Source organism: Semicossyphus pulcher, unplaced genomic scaffold, assembly GCF_022749685.1.
Source record: "Semicossyphus pulcher isolate SPU_LCO1_2020_fin unplaced genomic scaffold, fSemPul1.0.p SCAF_4, whole genome shotgun sequence".
NCBI lineage: Eukaryota > Metazoa > Chordata > Actinopteri > Labriformes > Labridae > Semicossyphus > Semicossyphus pulcher.
Genome location: NW_027211715.1, coordinates 1,412,062 through 1,434,047, shown reverse-complemented (window position 1 = coordinate 1,434,047; position 21,986 = coordinate 1,412,062). Strand labels below are relative to the sequence as shown.

General features: G+C 40.0%; 4 protein-coding genes across 5 annotated transcripts; 3 read left to right on the top strand and 1 right to left on the bottom strand.

The window, feature by feature from the left end:
* Positions 1 to 101: 101 nt before the first annotated feature.
* On the top strand, positions 102 to 5,553 carry ing5a (inhibitor of growth family, member 5a). The gene is made up of 8 exons (XM_069679824.1): positions 102 to 717; positions 2,266 to 2,337; positions 2,553 to 2,719; positions 2,859 to 2,970; positions 3,806 to 3,905; positions 4,066 to 4,201; positions 4,279 to 4,340; positions 4,430 to 5,553. The coding sequence occupies exons 1-8, from the start codon at positions 681 to 683 to the stop codon at positions 4,467 to 4,469; spliced, it is 726 nt and encodes a 241-aa protein (XP_069535925.1). The 5' UTR covers positions 102 to 680; the 3' UTR covers positions 4,470 to 5,553.
* A 61-nt stretch (positions 5,554 to 5,614) lies between these two features.
* Positions 5,615 to 8,576, bottom strand: cep19 (centrosomal protein 19). Its single transcript, XM_069680432.1, has 2 exons — positions 8,447 to 8,576; positions 5,615 to 7,567 (listed from the first exon to the last, which is right to left on the bottom strand). Exons 1-2 carry the CDS (start codon positions 8,574 to 8,576, stop codon positions 7,221 to 7,223), a joined length of 477 nt encoding a protein of 158 aa, XP_069536533.1. The 3' UTR covers positions 5,615 to 7,220.
* A 410-nt stretch (positions 8,577 to 8,986) lies between these two features.
* Positions 8,987 to 12,025, top strand: pigx (phosphatidylinositol glycan anchor biosynthesis, class X). Its single transcript, XM_069680403.1, has 6 exons — positions 8,987 to 9,158; positions 9,706 to 9,796; positions 9,879 to 10,014; positions 10,288 to 10,501; positions 11,036 to 11,136; positions 11,239 to 12,025. The coding sequence occupies exons 1-6, from the start codon at positions 9,095 to 9,097 to the stop codon at positions 11,377 to 11,379; spliced, it is 747 nt and encodes a 248-aa protein (XP_069536504.1). The 5' UTR covers positions 8,987 to 9,094; the 3' UTR covers positions 11,380 to 12,025.
* Positions 12,026 to 13,143: 1,118 nt separating this feature from the next.
* pak2b (p21 protein (Cdc42/Rac)-activated kinase 2b) lies at positions 13,144 to 21,706 on the top strand. 2 transcript variants are annotated; one of them, XM_069680099.1, is made up of 15 exons: positions 13,144 to 13,357; positions 15,037 to 15,394; positions 15,502 to 15,608; positions 15,700 to 15,850; positions 16,439 to 16,470; positions 16,560 to 16,673; positions 16,775 to 16,907; positions 17,012 to 17,075; positions 17,319 to 17,367; positions 17,737 to 17,849; positions 17,987 to 18,104; positions 18,212 to 18,311; positions 18,412 to 18,608; positions 20,375 to 20,512; positions 20,604 to 21,706. In XM_069680099.1, exons 2-15 carry the CDS (start codon positions 15,208 to 15,210, stop codon positions 20,688 to 20,690), a joined length of 1,590 nt encoding a protein of 529 aa, XP_069536200.1. In that variant the 5' UTR covers positions 13,144 to 13,357; positions 15,037 to 15,207; the 3' UTR covers positions 20,691 to 21,706. The 2 variants fall into 2 exon arrangements, with proteins under 2 accessions (XP_069536200.1, XP_069536201.1); XM_069680100.1 differs by having other exon boundaries at positions 13,172 to 13,189.
* The last annotated feature ends 280 nt before the right edge of the window (positions 21,707 to 21,986 follow it).

Sequence of the window (21,986 nt, the reverse complement as noted above, 5' to 3'; positions counted from 1 at the left end):
AGCATCGACACGATCTTTCAACCTCTTTGGAGAGGGAGGTATTTGTTTTGAATGACGTAATCTGTCAGCTGACAGCATTGGAAAGTGCTAGCAAACATAGCGAGGACTCGCTCGTTCGTGTCTCCCGTAAGGTTGGAAAAATCAGCTCCAATTGGGCAAAATTCATATGAGGGTTCGCTCAAATCAGAACAACTGGGAAAGTCTCCATATGTTTTTTACCCGACTTAATGATTTGACAGACTTTACGACGTATTGCGCTGAAACATGGTGGTAAAAAAGAAATGATAGTCAACAACTCTTTTTAAAATTACTTACGTATTGCACATTATTTTTCGGCTCATTTGTAATTTGGTAAAATGTTGTTTTTTATAGTTGTTTAGTGGTTGTAGTAGTTGTAAATGTAAAACTCGTGAACTCACACTCTAAAGAAGTCTGGGAACTACGAGCCTAGGAGTAGCACATGAATGCAACACCAGTGCATGTGTACTGGAGGGAAACCAACTCTGCCTCACTGTAACAGTGAGCGTCCTTTCATCACCGCCCGGAGCAGACTGCCACTGCAGGCAGGATCAAATATCTCCAAGCATACTGACCGACGGGCTACCCAGGGTTACAAAACAAGTACTCCGACAGTCTGAGAGCTAACGAGAGTAACGCAGAAGCTACACGGCTAACCTGTCATGGCGACGGCAATTTACTTGGAACATTACCTTGACAGTGAGTATCTGGGGATACATTGTACTGCTAGTAACAGTTTGAACATCTTACACCGGTTTGAGGTTTACTTTAACTGTCATATCGCATACTTTTACGCTTGGCGGGCGACTGGCAGGTACAATCCATTAGCAAATAGCTGTGAGGTCATAAGTTAGCTCACTAGCTAACTGATTAGCATCGTGATATAGTTTTATTCAGTGGACTAAAGTTTGTCTAACTCTTCATGTATGGGTGTGAGTCAAACAGAGTGAACCGTTTGTTGTTAGCTAGCGGTTTGTTTCCGTGTCGTGTGCTATCACATGTAACTGTAGCAGGACTGTCAGAACTAGCATTGGTTTTATAACGTTTTGTAAAGTCTTATTGTCATTCTTAGCACTTTAAAACCTTTGATTTGTGTTAGGGAGCATTAATGTTCGCGGTAGAAAAGCAGATACGCATTTGCAACCTGTTGATAACCGCGTTTCCCGTCAACAGTTACGCGCCGGGGCGGGCTGTTTAAAGTGCGTCACATAACATAACGTACAGCACACACGCATTGACACACTTTACCATACTCTCCTTACAGTGGGCAGGACCAAGCTCACACGCGTCTCTTTTTTTGTATTTGTTGTACATAACATGGTATATGTACGGAAGCCAAATTTATACCAGTTAAATAAAAAAATATAAATAAAAAAAAAAATATATATATATATATATATATATATATATATATATATAAACTTTGGCTTGATAATAAGAATAAAGTCAATGATGAGTTAAAAGGTCACGATGTCATCATCATGATAGTTTTAATTACGAATTACAAAGTATAAAATCAACTTTGAAAAGTCAAAAGTAAAAATTGCGTTCAATATTAAATATTACAACTTGATAAGTCAAATTTGTCAGAAAGACAGTCATAATTACAGGACAAAAAAGTTGCTATTATAAGATTAAAAAAATATGTAATGAACATTCTTAAACAGTCATAGTTATTACATTACATATGACATTCTAACTTATAATATTGACTTGTTTCATAAATTGGACTTTTTATCTCTAAACTTTAAGTTTTAATGTTAAATTATTGACTTATTTTCTCCATATTAATACTAAACATGGGGCTATGTTTATTATTGATATCAAATTTTATTTTTTATCATCTTTTTCATACAACAATTCCCTTACTATTAAGTATCACGAGGATGTTAAACTTTATACTTTATTGCTTAGTAGTTTAAGAATATGGTCATGCAGAACAAAGTAATAACAGCTTTATAATAACTAATAAAGACATGATATGCTACTGATATGCATGCAAATGACAAACTAGTTAATGGTGAATATCTGCCTATATTATAAATGTTTCCTTTATGGCTTAAAGTTTGTGTACATGGTTTTAAGCATTAATTTAAACTTAAACTGTACAGCGAGCAGTTTAAAGGCTTCGTAGAGCTGTAAGAGGGGGGGTTCTTGACCCTTTTATGTCTTTATGAAATTACACTCTATTCATTTAGTGGATAATGAAATGAAGTGTTAAAAGTTAAATGTCTCTCTCCTCTGCAGGTATTGAAAATCTACCATGTGAGCTACAGAGGAACTTTACTTTGATGAGGGACCTGGACAACAGGACTGAAGGTGATCATTAATCTCATTCAGCTGCAACTAAAACACTAACAATGTCCAAATGAGCCTGCATGTACGATATCAGGACCCCATAGCCGGCTTACCTAACTTGATATCAAGTACACATCTGTGCTTCCTGCTTAAACAGGTCAAAATATCTATGAAATAAAAACTACCTGGCACGCCTCCTTGTTTTACATCTTTGTAATGATCACGTTGTTGTGCAGAAAAGAAAGGAGAGATTGACAAACTGGCTGAAGAGTACATTGCAAATGTGAAGAACCTGGCCTCAGCGCAGAGAGTGGAGCACCTGCAGAAGATCCAGAACGCCTACAGCAAGTGCAAAGAGTTCAGCGACGACAAAGTCCAGCTCGCAATGCAGACGTACGAAATGGTCAGTCCTGAACACACCTACTGGAATTTGGTCACCTTTCAGTTTCCTGTCACTGTTAATCTGGTTTTAGTTTTATAAAAGTTTGATATGAATGTTTAAAGTCCCACATACTCAGGCTTATGAACTCCTTGTCCGACAGGTGGACAAACACATCCGCAGATTGGATGCAGATCTGGCCCGCTTTGAAAATGAGCTGAAGGAGAAACTGGAATTGAGCGGCCATGAGAGTTCGGACGGGAGAGCTGTTAAAAGTAAGTTTTGATTTGTATTATATTGCTTTTTTGAAATCTTACTCTTGTTGTCTGTTATAATCTAAATTCCTGGTCCCTGACAGCAGGAGTACTACTGTTTAACAGATACTTCTTTTTATTCTACTTCTATGTTAATTGTTCCACACAGAAACACCAAGTCATATTCTTTATATGTGTAAACCTACCTTTTCAATGTCCACCCTGCTACGTTTTCACCTTAACATCCATGACCGTTTCTATGTCTAAGCCTAGCTTTCACACAACTCTGGCCTTTTTAGAGCCCCTAAAATGCCGACCTTTGGAGAGGATGATGCAGACGCTCACATTCACTTGCTGATTTGTCCTCATTTGTTTGGCCCTATGTCTTAACAGTTGTCTAGAAGAACACAATTCACCGTGACTCGCAGCAGTTACATCAACATTAATAAGTAATTACAGGAGCTGCTGACCTGGTTGTCTATGCTAGCCGCTGTTGTTTAGTTAAATTCTGCATTTTATAATGCTGCTACTGCGTGCATGTGCAGGAGGGCTTAAACAAGCCATTCGTGTGTGCGTGAGTAGTGCTGCTGTTTAGGGTGAGAAAACTGAGAACGTTTTGTGTGTGCCTATTTACACTGACAAGTGAATGGTCATGTGATTTGAGTTTTCAAGGCGTGTATGGATGGAGATTGATCCTGAAATAGTTCTTAAATGCTCCTTTGGACTGGAATCCTTTTTGTTTTTTATAGTGGTCATAAATTAAAACATAGTGTTGACGTAGCATGTAAGATTTTCATTGTAAGATTTTAATAAACAGACTGATGCACTAATCTATAAATGTGAATCTTTCCCGCAGAGGCTGACTCCCGGGGGCTGAGAGAGAAACGTGGATCCAGAGGAAGAGCGAGGAAAGGTTCAGATGAAGATTCTCCCCGAAAGAAAAAGATGAAAAACAGGTACCTGTGGCTCCATCAGACACGACATGATTACATCAGACCTGAAAGTCCTGTGTCGTTCATACCACCGTTTATTCAGATCAACAGTGACTCATTAATTTGGCCCCTGTTAAATCATGATTCATTTTATCACGCTTTGTGTATTCTGTTGTCCTTCCAGTCCAGACCTGAGCGACGCTCTGCTGCCGATGCAACCGTCAGACGTTCTGGACATGCCGGTCGATCCCAATGAGCCCACGTACTGCCTGTGCCATCAGGTGTCATACGGAGAGATGATCGGATGTGATAACCCAGATGTAGGTTCTCGTTTAGCACCTTTCTCTGCAACGTTTTTGATTTCCTGTTTATAATACTGATGTTTTTCATCCCTCAGTGTCCGATCGAGTGGTTTCACTTTGCTTGTGTTGATCTTGCCACCAAACCCAAAGGAAAATGGTAAGAGCTTTGAACTGATTCAGACGAGTTGTTTTTAAAAAGATATTGAGTGCATGAACCTCATCAATATGTTTCCCGCCTTTCTCCAGGTTTTGTCCGAGGTGCACCCAAGACAGGAAGAAGAAATAGGATATCCTATTTCAGAAGTACTCGCCTAATAATGTATGTATGTTTGATGTAGTTTAATAGTGTTATATATACATATATATATATGTCTCGGATCCTCTTACTGTGGGTCGTACATCTATTTCAAAGGCCTAATGCGGATTAGGTGTCCAGCTACCCTCATGGCACCAACAGACTCCCTGATTTACGTTACAGTTTCTGTGTCATCAGATGTCAGACTGCTGTCTTTTGTCCAACAGCTTTACAATAATGGATTCGCCTGTTTTATCTGTGTACTTTGAGTAAATTAGTCTAAAAGTTGCACAAATAATTACCAATCAGAAAGTCCTTCCACTTCAGTCATATAGTGTAAATACTGTCATTACTAACGTACTCAGAAATCCTGGATTGTGGCTTTAGCATACTTGAAATATCAATTTTATAAAGATGTATTTTTTAAACAAATTAAAAGCCTGCTGACGATTTAGATTTTAACTTAAACACCTAAATCCTTACTGAACTTTGGTGGTAAAAGGAATTATGTGTCAGATTTTCAGTTACCTACCTCCTTGGGGAAAATATCGGCACTGCACAAACGACTGCAAATGATACCAGTGTAAAAATGTGTTTTGAATTATCTTAAACCAAACGATGTAAATGAATCTTTATTGATTTTGAGAAACCTGCGACATCTTTGAATGTATTGTGGTTCCTTTGCTCAGTCGCTCAGTGTCTCCTGTCAGCTGAATGAGGTATTTAAGCACTTTGAATGAAATTTTCCCCTCAAGAGGTTTGAAACATGCAGGCTCGGTTTTATGAAATAGTTTATCTCATTTAAACCTTTGCCATCGCTTCAAACCACATGGAAATATAAAATATATATATATGTTTTGTATGATATGAAACAATATTTTGTGGACACAGTTTTTTCCAAAGATATATTTGTTGTATTGCTTACTTATTGGTGTACACTTAAAGTTTATTTAATGGGATTTAAGCATCTTCTTTCATACTCGACTGTGAATATCACTCATTTAGGTGTAAGCCACAAATAAAAGAGCCAAAGTCTTTGTATTTTGTAAAATGCAGTATTTTATAACAAATAAATATTCACTATTATCTGTGCATTTTTAATTTATTGCAGTTTGAAAAGGAACATTTCATCTGCCACAAACGTTCAGCTCTCACGGTAAAATTCAATGTGTCGTGAACTACCATTATAACTTTGTATGTATCGTTTGGGATTGCGATCAGACGGGCTCTGGACACGGTACTGTCTGCCTGTAGCTGTCAACTCTCCACGTTTACTCATCCAAACTTCCATCCGTCCATTTTCTTCCTCATATCCGGGGTCGGGTCGTGTTTGCAAGCTAAGCAAGTTAGCCCAGGCGTCCCTCTCCGGAGCAACGTTTTCCAGCTCCTCCTGGGGATTCCCAGGCCAGGTGGGATATACATACAATATAATCCCTCCAGGAGACATCCTAAGCAGAAGCCCGAACCACCTCAACTGGCAAGCTCATCTCCCTCCGAGTGTCTAGCTCCTACACTACTACTACTCTCTAATTCTGAGCCCAGACACCCTGCGGAGGAAACTCATTTCAGCCGCTTGTATCCGTGACCTCATTGTTTCGCTCACTACCCAAAGCTCACGACCACAGGTGAGGGTCTGAACGTAGATCGACTGATGAATCAAAGAGCTTTGCCTTCAGGCTCAGCTCTTTCTTCACCACGACGGTTTGATACAACGGCTGCATTACTGCTGATGCTGCACCGACCTGTCAGTCAATCTCTTGATCCATTTTACCTTCTCTGTGAACAAAGACCCCGAGTTACTCAAACTCCTTCACTGGAGCAGAGGCTAACTCCCCATCCGGAGGGCACAATCCACCATTTTTCGGCAGAGAACCGTGGCCTCAGACTACAGGGGACAACCTTAAAACAATAACCCTGATGTAAAACATGTCAGTAACAGTGAGCGGAACACAGACGTGCTGCAATGAAGCGAAGCATTTAATCAGCAAATTATTTTCTGATATCCTAACTTAGGTCCTATAAATGCAGGTTTTAGGAGCATTCTTTAGTCGTGTATGCAGCACGTTCAGTATATGCGTCTATGACACAAAGCCTCGTGTTTACAGTCAGCTTTGTTGCATCGCCAAAACAAACCAGCTATTCAGCAGATTGAGGCTGGAGTTAATAAGAGTATGTGTGGCTGCATTTTAACAGGAATGTAAGTTTATTTCATTAGATATTTAAACAGCTTAGGAGGAATACTTTCTGCATGTGGCAAAACCTAAATATGTAGTGCATGTAGAGGTCGTCGTTATAACAAGAGTCTCAGAAGGAAGACAAAATGTGTCTTCTTGTATTTTTGTTTCTCTGTCATCTCTTTGTCTGACTGACAGTGACCATGGTGTCTCCAAAAGTGCTGCTTCAGGTTACCTCTTAGCTAGCTGTGTCGTCTTTGAAGGATTTCTTTTTCCCTTGAAAGTGCACAAACAATCATTCATTGCAATTGAAAGCTTATTATTATCAATTTTGGATTTAGAATTGTGATTGTGACACCCCAAAGATCACCAGCTAAGACGAATGAAGTTTAATACAGCAGTCCTTCAGTCAAGTAGCAGTTCATAGTAAATATTTCACTTAGTTTCTGAAGATATGTCCTCAAAAGAGTTACCCTACATCAGATGGACATGACGTGGTGTAGTCAGACTTTCTTGTTATCTCACAAAACATCATCATGTTGAGTCAGAGAGCTCAGAGGAAGGATCATTAAAATCCATCGTCAGACTCTTCATCCCAGCTGCACTTTTCCTGGCTGGTCTTTGTGAAATCCATTTCCAGGTTGTAAACAAAGTCCGGATCCTCTTTGTGCCTCCGGTTCTTCTCAAACAGTTCGTCCATTTGTCCCTTCTTGCGGGCCAGCTGCTCGTCGTCCAGCTTGTTCAGGTCTTCTTCTGGGTCCAGCCGGAACGAGGCCAGGCTGTGCTCCAGGCTGATTCCCCTCATGTGATCCCGCAGGATGATGTGAAGCTTCTCCAGCTGGCTCTGGGACACACCCTCCAGGTAGTCCCTGTGCCGAGTGTTGTTTTTTAGCTTTTCAGCTGCCATGCTGCAGTCTGGACGGGAAGCAGAGAGGAAGCAATAGTTTACTTTGTGAGCATCATGTATGCATCCTGTTACGTTGAAGTATTTATTAAATACAGTGCAGACAGCTGACAATACAGGGGAAGTCCATCAGTTTCCTTCCTTTTAATTCATAAACTTGTTCATAAAAAGTTCTTACTGCGTAGTAACTGTCAATATTGTCAATTTAACTGCCTCCATTACTTCTTGCCTACTTCAGTAAATAACTATTGTAATATTGTTTTTCTATCAGGCACTGTCTCTTTTGCATTAACCCATACACTTTATATTTTCACTTACATTTGAGTTTTTTTTTTTTTATTTCTCTAATTTGTACTGTATTTTTAGAGCTATCTGGTACTATAATTTCCTTAGAGGTCAATAAAGTTCTATCTTATCTTATCTTACCTAAGGGCCCCAGGAACCTTCCTGTCCTCCCGCCTGGTAGATTTGTGGTTATTTAGGAACGCACAAATGTTTTTAGAAATTCACATGAGGGGGGGCATACAATTAACTAAAGTAATAAAGGTTGAAATCAAGTCAGGGCCTTGAACCACTAAGTTATTGAGCCTCCTTGAGGCGTCTATCCTCACAGTTTACATGAAGCTTTAGTGATGCATAATCATATAAAAACCCAGTTAATAAAACCGCCAATGACATATTTTGCCATGAGTAATGACTAGTTTATTTCCTTTTAGGATGCCAAACTCAATATTTTCAACACAAAAACAACAACAATTAATAGATTAAAACAGAGCCTCTGAATTTTGGAACATGGTTTTACATGTAGTTGTTTAGCACACCAATTTAGTAAGAACGGAAGGGAAGTATTTTGTCTGTATGAGTCTATAAAAGTAATTGTCTTGTCTTACCAGAATATTTGGAGAAGTTCCGTACAGGTATTATTCTTTTTCGGACCTTTTTGGTGTCTTTGTGCTGATAAATTAAAACTATAGAGGGAGGACTGAAGTGCACTCCGCACCGCTTTGCCTCGAAACTCATCTTCTCTTCTGCAACAAAGCTAGTTTAAGCCGGCCCCTACTTGGATATCAACAGTTAAATATATCATTTAATTTTTGATAATAACTATTTTATTCCAGCGGCTGACTAATGAGTCTAAATTAAGAAAGTCGTTAACAGAAGCAGGCTCTCAGAGCGATTAGCGTCAACCGTTGCCTGGGTGTTAGTGAATGTCGGACCTTTCTGTCTTTTCCGAAGCCTGTCTACATTTACACCAATTATTAAACCTACAATCGTGTCACCCTCAGTGGCGAAAATAACTAATGACTGAGTGACCGAGAATCCTTTTCTATACATAATTATTAATTCAGAGCTTTCCTACGTTGCTCGTTTGTCTTTATTTATTGTCAGGCACCGCCACAGCCTACCTAGTACTACTAAGGGGTCCTTCAGGATCTTTTTCCGGAAACAACTTCAAAGAGAGAACCAAATACTTCAGGCTTTATCAACTCACCACACTAGCTGTAAAAAGCTTGTTGTAGCTCAAATTTATCATTTTGATGTATTTTGCACTGTTCTCCGTGTTGGCTTGTTTATCGATAAGTCATGGTTTAACCGAAGAGAGTAAGTTTTATTGCTTAAATATTGTTATTTGTAGACAGGGGTGAGGATCTATTAGTATTTTCGTACTTTCTTACTCTTCAATTCAGAATTAAAGAATCTCTATATGCTTAATGGAAAAAAATAATAATATGTAATGTGTTGCTTCATTGTTCCACCAGTGATGGATGTGCAGTTGTCAGTGTCTGTAATTTAGTTGTTCTTTTTGTTTCTATTTTTTATATTCATTTTGCCTCTGGTATCTAGATTTACAGGGTGAATGTCTGTGGTCGGTAAACATTTTAGATTGCCTGCGACTATGGCAGATAGGTTTTTCTTATAACACAATATTAATGTTATGTTCAGTAGGGTTGCTTGTGTTTCTATTGTTGATGAATGTATCAGTATGTTCAGGTAGCTGCCACAGTGACAGTTAAATCATGACCCTGCCTTTGACTCAGTGCTTTATCAGAACTAACAAAGAAAAAAAAAGACAAATGAACAGTTAGGATTAATAAAAGTGTGCATGAGTCTTGTGTTTGTGACTAATATAACCCACACTTTATTGTAGATGACGGTAAAGAGAACCACTGTGGTCTCCTGAAGCAGCTGCTTGAATCCTCTGTAGTTTCAATGGAGGTCAGGAAGAACGGTTTTCACAGGTGTGTATTCAAACATGGAAGAACAACCATATTAATGGCTTTCTGTGAGATGATTGAGGAAGTGAGTTGTGATGTGTTTCAGGGAGCTGGAGGCGTCTGTGGATCTCAGGACTGATGACCTCAGGGGGGTCAGAGTTCTGCTGGTTCACAGGTTGCCCAGAGGAGTCTACGTGGATCCATACCAGCTCGCATCTCTGAGGGATCAGAGTGAGTGGGAGGTGAGACTGACACTGCAACACAGCACCTTGGTCTAAATACATACTACAAACAACATTAATGTACACTATGTCTACATTTTTTATGTATTAATTTGGTCATGTATGTATGTTTGGATTATTATTATTTTATTACTGCTATTCTTATTTTTATAATGCTGATCTGTTTTTATGTGGTTGTTGTTGTAAAGCACTTTGTAACCTGGGTTTAAAAAGGTGCTGTATAAATAAAGGTTTATTATTATTATTATTATTATTGTTATTATCTTCATTAAGATATTAATAGATTCAGCCATTGACCTGGAGCTGCCGGCCCACAAGACGACAGGATTTGTTACCCACGTGTATCCGAGCACCGATGGAACGACTCCCAGACTTCTAAAAGTAACACTCCCTATTCACGCTCGCTACCACGAGCCGTCTTTTGATGGGAAAACAGTCACTTCTATAAAGATAGACCCTCCAGAGCTGCTGCTGCGGACTGAAAAATGTAAGTACAACACCTTTATTCTGTAGTCGTGTTTTTTCTCTTTTCAAGAAAAACTTTGTGCTTTAGAAAAATGCTTATAAACAGAATGACAATATTAAAGCTGAAGTGTGACCGTTATTGTGTATGAACTGTTGGAAAAATGTTCTGTCTCTTGGACAAAATGTTTGGCTTTTATTGCTGCTTTGTTCTTGTATAGCTTTAACCGAGTAATGAAACGTTGAAACTGTTGCTTTTAAGTAACTGTCAGGTGATGTTAGGTGTGATAAGCTAAAGCTTCAGCATCCACCTTTTCAGTCAGTACTTTTTGTATTGTTTTAAATGTAATCACATATTGTGATACCTGTAAGTTCCTTCAGATAAGTTTAACTGCTGAATATCCTTCTGGACGAGAGTGATTTTAAGAGATCGTGGATGCATTTTTATTTTTACTTGAGTGAATAAGTGATTATACCAATAACGTGTAAGGTTTAATCAATAACTTGACTGTTAAAGGACCATTTCATTAATTCATCTAAACTTCTTTCTTTGTTGTAGGCACCAAACCTAACAGATCAGAGTCTCTCATAGTTGTGGACGCCCCCTGTACCCCCAAAAATTCAAGCACATGTGCATGGCTCAAACTCCGTCCTCAGCAGGTGGTTCTTTACAAAAAAAATATTTCAATCTGAAGTGGAAAAAGGTCCAACTTTTTATGAGACTTGTTTTCTGTTGTGTCTTTCCTTTCTCGTACCCTGCAGGAGCACGGCCCGGTGGGTTTACAGGTTCCAGTTGGTGACGGGTCTTTGGTGACGCCTGTTTGTGCTGGAACTCTTCTCGTCACTATGATCTGCTGTGTTGGACTGTCCAAATACATGTGGAAACATCGGATCAAACAGTGATGGATGATACACCTGTTAAAGAACTCAGGATCTTATCATAAAACTGATTTCCTGACATCAGGACCAAACTGGCGTCTGCTCTGAGGTGACACAAACAGAGAACAGGTCTATTTTACACCAAAGAGGAGGTTCCTGGTTTTACTCTGAGAAGATAATGAAGTAACTTTGTTCCTGGACTTGGTCAAAGTCACTGACAGTATATCTCTTTGTTTTGGTTGCTCTCAGGGGGCTCAGAAGTAGGAACATAAACCAGAGCTTAAATGAAGATGAGGTTCTTCATCCAAACTGCAAACTGGTCTTATTGAAGTGAAGATTTTATCCATCTTTCATTGACAGTGAGAAAAATGTCTGTTTGGAAAGTTTAACTGTGGTTATAATATTATACAACACATGTCTGATATCCAGCCAAGATTGATGAGGAGAACATGAACTAAAAAACTGTTATCGAGTGATAAAATGTAATTTTTTATGTCCTTTATAACTTCAACAAAGAGCCTGAAGAAGCTGATATAGTACATATAGATTTATACATAGATATATAGAACAAGATGCACGTGTATCTATATTTGATGTCAGAGAGTATGGAATAAAACATTTGTCTTTCCAACCTGAAAGCTGTCCAATAGGGAAAATAAAAGAACATTGATTGGGGGTCACATTATGTGTACCACATCTTTTTTGGAATGGCAAATCAATGCTTCATATTAATCTACACATACTGTTATTATTATTATTTTTTATTATTTTATTTAACCAGGAAAGCCTCAGTGAGATTAAAAATGTCCTTTAGAAGAGTGTCCTGGCTAAGACAGCAGCAGCACATTTTCACAAAGTTTCAGACATACAACACCTTACAAAAACAAGTCAACATATTCTTGGTCACATAGTGAAAGCCATCCATCAAAGCATCTACAACCTGATGCATCTTCCTCCAACGCCTTCAATCTACTTTTAAAAAGATTTAAACAGATCCGGTCCTTCAGACCCAAATCCTCCTGCAGCAGATTCTAAGCAGCAGGAGCAGCGTACCTGAAACACCTTTCCCCATTTTTCCCAGTATTTCTGTTTATTGCGTATTTAGTTGCTACATAATACTTTTCAATGTTGCACATTTCTTGCCCTATATTTTGCATATTCCTGTTCACTCTTTCACCCTAAAGACAGATATACTATTGTACAGTTTTTATGTTATTGTCAATTATTATTTATTATTCCCCAACTATAGCGCTTGCTTTTTATCTTTTCCCCCATCTTTACAATATAACTGATTCTGATTACCAAACAGTGTATTTGATATCAGCTGCCATGAGTAATTTTTTTTTTAAGAAATCAGCCTCAGGGTCGTAATGATTCAGACATTAAAAGTGTACATCATTACTTAAAAGTATTAGAAATAACAAAACTTAATTAAAATACATCCATGTCCAGTCTGCAGAAATGAATAGAGTATTTAGCCTCCAGCTGATGAACAGTGATTTTAGGTCATCCTCCTCCTCTGCCCATAAAATCAATGTTTTGTTTGTTTAAACTACATTACCTAAAATGCCCTTCGACCTAATTCAGCTGGTGTCCTCCAGCATGTTTCTATTCTTCAGTGATCCCTCTGGTTAAAAACATGTCATTATAACCTCCAGTATGATCCGTGCAGGTTTGCAGACGGCTGTCATCTTAGTGGGCAGACAGCGGACAAACTTCACACACACTTCATGAGGAACATTACTGAGCAGGCTGGGCTGGGTCGGTAGTTCCGCTTCCCCTCCGCCATAGCGGAATCATCCCGGGGCCGCAGAGACACAAGAAAAGTTGCATTGTAAATAGTTACAGTTCCGTTTTTACTAAGTTATTTACGTCGTCTTGGACCACCACAACCCAATGTAACACAGGAACTACTTTTAACGGATTTACAAACGTTTTTCAGACCGTCTAGGATCGTCCGGGACTCAAGTTCTGTTGAAGTGTAGCTGGTGTGGAGCCTCCGGTGAGCCCCGCTAACCCTGCGCCGCCTCTGTTAGCCTAAACAGAAGAGTTAGCTCGTCTCTGCTAATCTGTACTGTTCAGTAAACCACCTCCTGTCCGTGATTATTAACCTTAACTCTGGTTATCACACTACTTGGCTTTAACTGGTTTGAAGCTTTCCCCGTTAGTTTGAAAGTGGCAGTATAGCTTGTCATGCTAACGCTAGCTTGTAGCTAGCACACTTGTTGGCCAAGTAGTTCATGCTAACCGTAGCCTGCTAGCCGCCCCTGTTGATACTTATTTGAAGGGCACTTTTGAGTATATAGAAAGACCGTTATATAGCTGAATAGAAGGCTAAATGGTCATGTGTTGATAATTTATATCATAACAAGACGCAATGTAGTGTTAGCTTTGGTTCACTGTGAAAAGAGCAACATATATGATCTTTAATCCTCCTCTTTTAACGTTAGTCCTCTTTAGATACGACACAAAAAAAGAAACTACTTTGCTGAAGAAGCTTTTAACAGTTAGCTGATGGTGGTGGTATAAAAATACACCAGTCGCGCCTAAATAAGATGTGGTCTGTGTTTTTGTTCCGCTAATGGTTTATATTTTAAATGTTAAAGTCTCTGCTTTCCCCAAAAGATTTTTTGTTCCTACAATAACCCACACTCTTTGTTTGAACTGTGGTGCTAATTCTTTATATTACTATGGCTGAGATAATGACACTAAAACATTGCAGGCTCAGACAACTTGGCAGATACACAAACACTGCACCAGCCTCAATAATACATATTCACCGGTGTGGTCTCCAGTTGCTTTAGAGCCCTATGGATATATTATTCTGAGTTTTTATCATCAGCCATTTAATCTTTTCACAAATATTTACAGGATCAGCGTTTAAGTTTTCTAATATTTATCAAAGAAAGCAGCTTTCTGAATACATTTCCAGCCATATTGGTGCCAAATAGCCTAAAAAGGTCTCCTGTTTTTCCATTTGACCTCAAACAGCAACTATATAATATTGGATATATTTTGTTTTTTCCCTCTGAAATCTGTGTCAAAAATCCCTCATTGGTTGAGCCCTAATAGTAATGTAATTTCCTGGTCTTATATAAATTAGTTTATCAATCACTAAATTCTTACAATGGGTTTATCAATTACAACAATCAGTCAGTGAGTTGAGAGAAAACTCATCTCCTATCGTTCAGGTCATATTCCAAGGCAAAAAGTTCAACAATTGCTTTTCCATCTTCTTAAATGTGAAGATTTTCTGCCCGTCTTTGTTTTGATGATGGTAAATGAATCTTTGGGGTATGGACTAATTTATTTTTAAGAATTCACAAGCAGTCGTGCGTGTATCACTGGTTGTACACAAAAGCCTTTTTAAAAAAACAAAACCCTGATAATTGCACTCCAAGTGGCCCAAATCTTAAACCCAAAATATTGTGATTAAATTAGATTTTATTGCTTACAATAATAACGTACGACATAGCATGAAATAGTTACCTTAACGGTAACCAGACACAGCTGGATTTAAACTAAGTTGATGATTGAAAAGCCTAAACAGTCGAGAGGCAAATCACAACACAAGCCACGACAACATGGTTCATGCTGACTGCACTCGGTGGGAGGTGGTACCTGAGAGGTTTGATTTGGTTTACTATGTTTCTAAACTAAAGTAACTCTGATCGTCTTCAGGTATCATTTGGTGCTTCCTCTCTGCTCTGCTGACATCACATCCTCCTGCAGCGCATGAGCACAGCCGTGCTTCATGCTGATGTGAGCGCCGCCTCGCTCCCTCTCTGTTTGCCGCCCTCTCCATCCTCGCCCGCCGCCCTCTCAGCCCTGTGAGCCTTGCAACAGCCTCTAATGATGTGTGATAACGGAGACCCTGAGGATAAACCTCCCGCCCCTCCGGTCAGGATGAGCAGCACCATCTTCGGCTCCAGCAAAGACTCACTCTCAGCCAATCACAGCTCCAAACCTCTGCCGTCTGTGCCCGAGGAGAGGAAACCTCGCAACAAGATCATCTCAATCTTCTCCGGGGCTGAAAAAGGTGACAAGAAGGAAGAAATATGTTTAGATTTGAAGTTATTCTTGTGTTTGTGATCGGTTAAAGTGCGGCCATGTGTCAGTTCAATAAGGCTTTTTTTAAACTTTCAGGTGGTAGAAAGAAAGACAGAGACAAAGAACGACCAGAGATCTCCCCCCCGTCAGACTTTGAACACACTATACATGTTGGATTTGATGCTGTCACAGGGGAGTTCACTGTGAGTTTTACCTGTTTGCTCATCCTCACACATTTATATTATTTTCCGTCCATCACCCATGTTAACTCCATACTCTCTGTGTCATACACAGGGTATGCCGGAGCAATGGGCTCGACTACTGCAGACCTCAAACATCACCAAGTCGGAGCAGAAGAAGAACCCACAGGCGGTGCTCGACGTTCTCAAGTTCTACGACTCTACAGGCAACGGCCGTCAGAAGTACCTCAGCTTCTCCTCTTCAGGTGAGAACTTGAATGACATTAAGGAGGCAAAAACAAGGTGCAGTTGTGTGATGAAGTTTTAGGTTGTTGTTTTTTTCTGCGACTAAGAGGCCAAAGAAAAGTTGGTCGACTGAGGAGGTATACTTGCTTTTAACTACATGCTAACGTGCACATGATAGCTGCCCTAGGTCTGTTGGAGCGTCGGCTGCACGTTCCTCAAAAATTCTGTGGTGAGGTCAGAATGAACATCACAGTAACCTCCTCGAGTCTGTCTGTTGTTTACATCCCGCACATACGGTAGCTGCATACGCCCTGAGCTCTCTGGTGCCCTCTAGAGTAACACGCGTAGTACATACACAAGTATGTCAACGATAACATGATGGACAGTCGTGTATGCGAACCAGATTGTGTCAGATTGTGCCACTAAAAACATTTATTAAAGACCTCATCATGTTTGTTTTTTTCAGGAGATAATTTTTTTCTTTTATCATGAAGAGAAATTTGATCAATATAATCTAATATGACCAAGCTGTACAGTTTGTTGTGTTCACATGTGACTTCAGGTAAGTATAGAGCTCTTTAACACCTCTTTGTTTTTGTCATTGACAGAAAAAGACGCGTTCAGCCCCGGGCCTCAGTCTGTAAGTACTTACACTATGACATATGTGCTATTTTATGTTCGTTTGTTTTGTCTTATAAAGACTAACAGTCTGATTTCTCTCTGAACCAGCCGGTCAAAAAAGGCACTGAACCGTCGTCTCCGAACATCAAAGACATCGACGATGATGACGATGATGAAGCTCCTCCTCCTATCGTGGCACCGAGACCAGAACACACAAAGAGTGTGAGTCTTTAACTGTGTTTTCAGGTTTTCATATTTAACTGTCTGATGTGTGCGAGTATGAGATGTGTTAATATGTTTGTGTGTATGCGGTTGTTGTGCAGGTGTACACCCGCTCTGTCATCGACCCCCTCCCTGCTCCGAGCACCACCGTGGACGGAGACGTCGCCTCCAAGGCTGCAGACCGGCAGAAGAAGAAGGGCAAGATGTCGGACGAGGAGATCATGGACAAACTGAGTAAATTATAAATACATCATTCAACTTATAACTATATTGTTATCGCGGTATAAAAGTTTGATTTCAACCTGGTCTTACGTGTAAAATATGTGATTGTCTCACAGGAACCATCGTCAGCATCGGAGATCCCAAGAAGAAATACACCAGATACGAGAAAATTGGTCAGGGGTGAGTGCACAGCCTCCAGCTGCTTTTAGAACAAGTGGTACAATTTATTTAATTTTCTCAACATGATCCAGCAACGTGTTTGTCTCAAGTCCACATGGCATGATACTTTTGATATCCACTTTTGCATGAAGCAGGATCCACACAAATTGAACGTTGTGCATCAGGAAAACAATGTATCTGCAGACAAACTGGACAGTTTGTTAAAATGTGCACTGAAGTAAACCTGTCTGTCTCCTCTCACAGAGCATCAGGAACAGTGTTCACAGCCATCGATGTCGCCACAGGACAGGAGGTAAAGACTCTCTGAGTGATGGATGAGGAGACTTGCGTAGGACATATACGAGAGAGTGCAGTGATGGAGTTTGTCACATAAAGAAAAAAATAAAATTAAAATTACATTTTCTACAACAAATACAGCTCACAACTGGTACTCTTACTTAAACAGCAATATCTGTTTTAAAGTTGGCTAACATTAGCCTTCATTAGCTACCATCAGAACTAGATGAAGTGAGGAAAATGCTGTTATTTCTTCATTCAAAAGTACTAGATGATTATCTTGCTTGAAATCAGTTAAAATGCTCATATACACTTAATATAGACCAAAGGAACGTTTCGAAACATTTACATTTTAAAGTTTAATACTTCCCTGCTTTTATTCCAGGTGGCCATTAAACAGATCAACCTCCAGAAGCAGCCGAAGAAGGAGCTGATCATCAACGAGATTCTGGTGATGAAGGAGCTGAAGAACCCCAACATTGTCAACTTTTTAGACAGGTGAGACTGAAGTACACCTGCAGCCTGACAGCTGAGTTAAACATACGGGAGTAGAACTTGTAATCATCGTTATAAAGAATCCAAAAAGTTAGATGGATCGAGGTGTGTGATGTCGTGTGTCCATGTGTATTTGTCAGCTTCCTGATGGGGGAGGAGCTGTTTGTGGTGATGGAGTATCTGGCTGGAGGCTCACTGACAGATGTGGTCACAGAGACCTGTATGGACGAGGCTCAGATAGCTGCGGTCTGCAGAGAGGTACGATATGAAGCTAATTAAATCCACTTCCTGTCAAAGTTTGAGTCAAAACGAAAACTTATCTCCCATCATCCTCTCTGTCTGTCTGCTCCTGTGTGCGTCTGCAGTGTTTACAAGCATTAGAGTTCCTGCATGCGAACCAGGTGATTCACAGAGACATCAAGAGTGACAACGTGTTGCTGGGGATGGACGGCTCGGTCAAGCTGAGTAAGTCCTGCACTGATGTCATCAGGAGCTGCCCGTTAGACTGGGATTACTGCGTCTATCACTGTAACTGTGGTTTTACTCTCCTCCATCTGCTCCACAGCCGATTTTGGCTTCTGCGCCCAGATCACTCCCGAGCAGAGCAAGCGCAGCACCATGGTGGGCACGCCGTACTGGATGGCTCCCGAGGTGGTGACGAGGAAGGCGTACGGGCCCAAAGTGGACATCTGGTCTCTGGGGATCATGGCCATCGAGATGGTGGAAGGAGAGCCTCCGTACCTGAACGAGAACCCGCTACGAGTAAGTGACAATGTTTGAATCCTCTTTTAGTCTTATTTACATGTTTTTATAATCTTTGACATGAAACTCTCCAAGGTTAATCCTCTTTACAGTCAGCAAATCGTAAAATTTATAAACCTAATAAGGTCAAATATCTGAAGTAAGTTATGGATGGAATAAACGATCTGTTGTGTCAGAGTCTGGCGTAGTTTCTGAACAGCTGCAGTGAGTCAACAGTCTCATGAGAGGAACAACATTCAGGAAAAGAGCCGGGCACTGAATAGTTGACTGGTTGTCAAGAAACAAGTTGCAGTTTTTCTGCTGCTTCTGTTGCTTTGTTTGTCTTCGTGTTGAGTAAAAACACTTTTGAATCAGCTTCATTGGACATGTATGTTTAAACTCACTGTAACTATAAACAAAGTGCTGAAATGTATTTTATTCATTAGGTTATTTTACATTCATACAGTGGAAGTGTTTAATGTACAGTGTTTGTATGTATGATATACAGTTTATATGTAGCCCCTGGGAGTCTGTGTGTGTGTTTGTTAGGAAAGACTCTGTGACGGTGGGGCCTCTGCATCCTTTATCCAGACAAACAAACTTTATGTTTATTTCACTGCACGCTCCGACACAGTTATCTGCTTATTGTTTAACCCTTTAAATGTATAGGGCCAGTTAGTTTAATGTTTTGATAAGTTGGGGCAGACATTATAACGTTAAAAAGAAATTAGAAATATATAAACAGAGAAATAAGAGAAATAATGGGATTGACTGGGATAGTAAATGGATAAAAGAAGTAACTCCCACCTCTCTCACAGTGAACTGGAAAAAGGTGAGACGGAAGAGGGCAAAGGGTGTTTTGTAGGAGTTACCACAGAAGAAGAAATAAAGGAAGAGGCTCGAACCTTAAACACATACATATATGTTGGTTTTTGTTGGATTTGTTAATTTGATAGGACAAGAGCATGTTGATGAACATCAGTATCAAAATACAAAATGTAAGTAGCTTAGCAAGTTAGCAAGAATGCTAATTTACCTCCGTAGTCCCTACGCAGGTAACATAAAGAGACACATTAAAAGGACAATATATAAATACAAATACACAGAGATATAATCCACAGATGTGGAAGTCCTCTGAGTGAAAATGTTCTTTAACAAGAGAGATTTATGTAATTATAACGTAAAAATTGATTGCTGATGTGTAAACCAGTTTTCCACTTTACTTTAAACTGAGCATGTTACAAAGCTCGCCCCTGTTTGTGAACGCTTCAGGAAATCTATGAGGTGATCATGAGTTCTGTTGTGCTGTCGCGTCACCTCAAATGTATTTGGAGCTACGCGGTGCTCGGGCCGCCTGTTGCAGCGTTTCGGGGGCAAGGAGGGCAGACCCCATCCTGGGGGACTTCCAGGGAGCTAGCCAGGGGTTGGCAGGCTGAGTCAAGCCACTGAAAGTGCAGGCGGACGGAGCACAGATCTCGCTTAGATGGAGCAAAAGTGGAGGCTTTCAGGGCCTGGAAGCTCTGAACCGTTATTATTGTGTGTTTAGCTGTAACAAGGAGAAAATGTAATTACTGTTTGCTGTCACTTGAAAACGGTGTTTTGCACTTTAATTGCAGTGATTACAATCAATCATTAAATCAATCAATCAACTTTTATCTATATAGTGCCACTTCACATAAAGAGCAGGTCTCAACCCTGCATTACTTAACCAAGTTGGCTGGTCACTGGAGTTGTGCAGTGACAAACTAGATTTCACACGTTGTTGTGTTCCTCTTCCTGTTCTGCAGGCGTTATACCTGATCGCCACCAACGGCACACCTGAGCTCCAGAACCCAGAGAAGCTGTCTCCGGTCTTCAGAGATTTCCTCAACCGTTGTTTGGAGATGGATGTGGAGAAAAGAGGCGGAGGCAAAGAGCTGCTGCTGGTGAAAAAGTCTTCTTGTTGTTAGTTTGTTCCCGTTGTGTTTCAGGAATTTAACTTGATTTAATGGTTTCCTGTCTCTTCTCTTTGTGCAGCATCCGTTCCTGAAGCTGGCGAAGCCGCTCTCCAGCCTCACACCTCTCATCCTGGCAGCAAAGGAGGCCATGAAGGGCAATCGTTAGCGGATGAGACTAGCTCCCCTGCCTTCCCATGCTGTGCACTGATAACGTGCCAACCATTTAGATTTCGTGCCAGACAATAGGCTGAGAGTGACTCTCCACTCTTGATGCAGCAGCCTTATCAGCCCTGACAAACCTCACTGTGAAGAAGACCAAAAATCTCGAGCACAACTCCACCGCTGTCCACATGAACTCTACTCTCTCTCAGACGTCAGAAGACAAGTCAAACTAAAGTGCTTAGTGTCGAGTCCGGCGTAGTTCTTTTGTACCACAGATCTCCTGTTGACACGTCGGGGCTAGGCTCGTATTTAACTTGGAATGAAGAAGATGCCTAGTTCGGTTTAGTTTTTTTAATCAACTGCCTTAAAACAGATGCAAAATGTTGCCTAATGTATTGTTGATTGTGTCAATGTTTCTCTTCCCATGATTTTTACTACCTTTGTAATTGACCTTTTCAGCTCGTCAGTGTCTTAGTTATTTTGATACTTGAATTTCATATTTGTGCCCCTTCTTGTTATGTAGTCGGTCTTTTTCAATGAACACTCGTCGCTATTTCAACATGTTTTATGGACATTTTCTCTTACCGGTTTTATAGGAAACATTTCATTGTCATCATGAACATGTGCTGTGATCGTGTCAGTATTTGGCCTGACAGACCTTCTGTACCAGCTCCTCCTTTCCCTGTTTTCATTAGTCTCCTGATACCAGAGGTGCACCTTACAGGCAAATTAAGATGTTAGATGACAGGGTTTATACTTTCTTCTCTATTGTTGTTATTAAAAATGAGTATTGTATGTTGATCTCTGTCCTTTGTGTTCTTCTGGACTAAACAAATGCGCTTTTCCCATGTGTATATTGTGTACTTAATGATTAGTTTGAAAAAAAGTGGCCATGTCATCGTGGTTAGCTGTCAAAGGCTGATAAAGACAATTTGTAGCCTGTTTTATTTTTGTCTATTCTGGAAGACTAACAACCTTGTCCGCACACTCAAATAAATGCAACTGTTTGTGCTTTTGTGATTTGGGTGTGAAAGTGATTGGTGTGCAGTAATATCACATTTTTAGTTTTAAAAGCCCAACAGAGGGAAACAAGAAGACGAGACTAATATAAGCAGTACAATATTATCTCATATATGTATAATGTATGTTCAGTGTTTACAGGCGGATACAAGTTAAATATGTTGGTGACAAAGCTCGATGTGTTTTAATTTTGAAGAAATAGTATGACATTTTAATATCTGTCTGAGCTTTCATTCTGGAGTTTCACCCGGAAGTTTCCAATACTAGTTCCGGTTGCCGG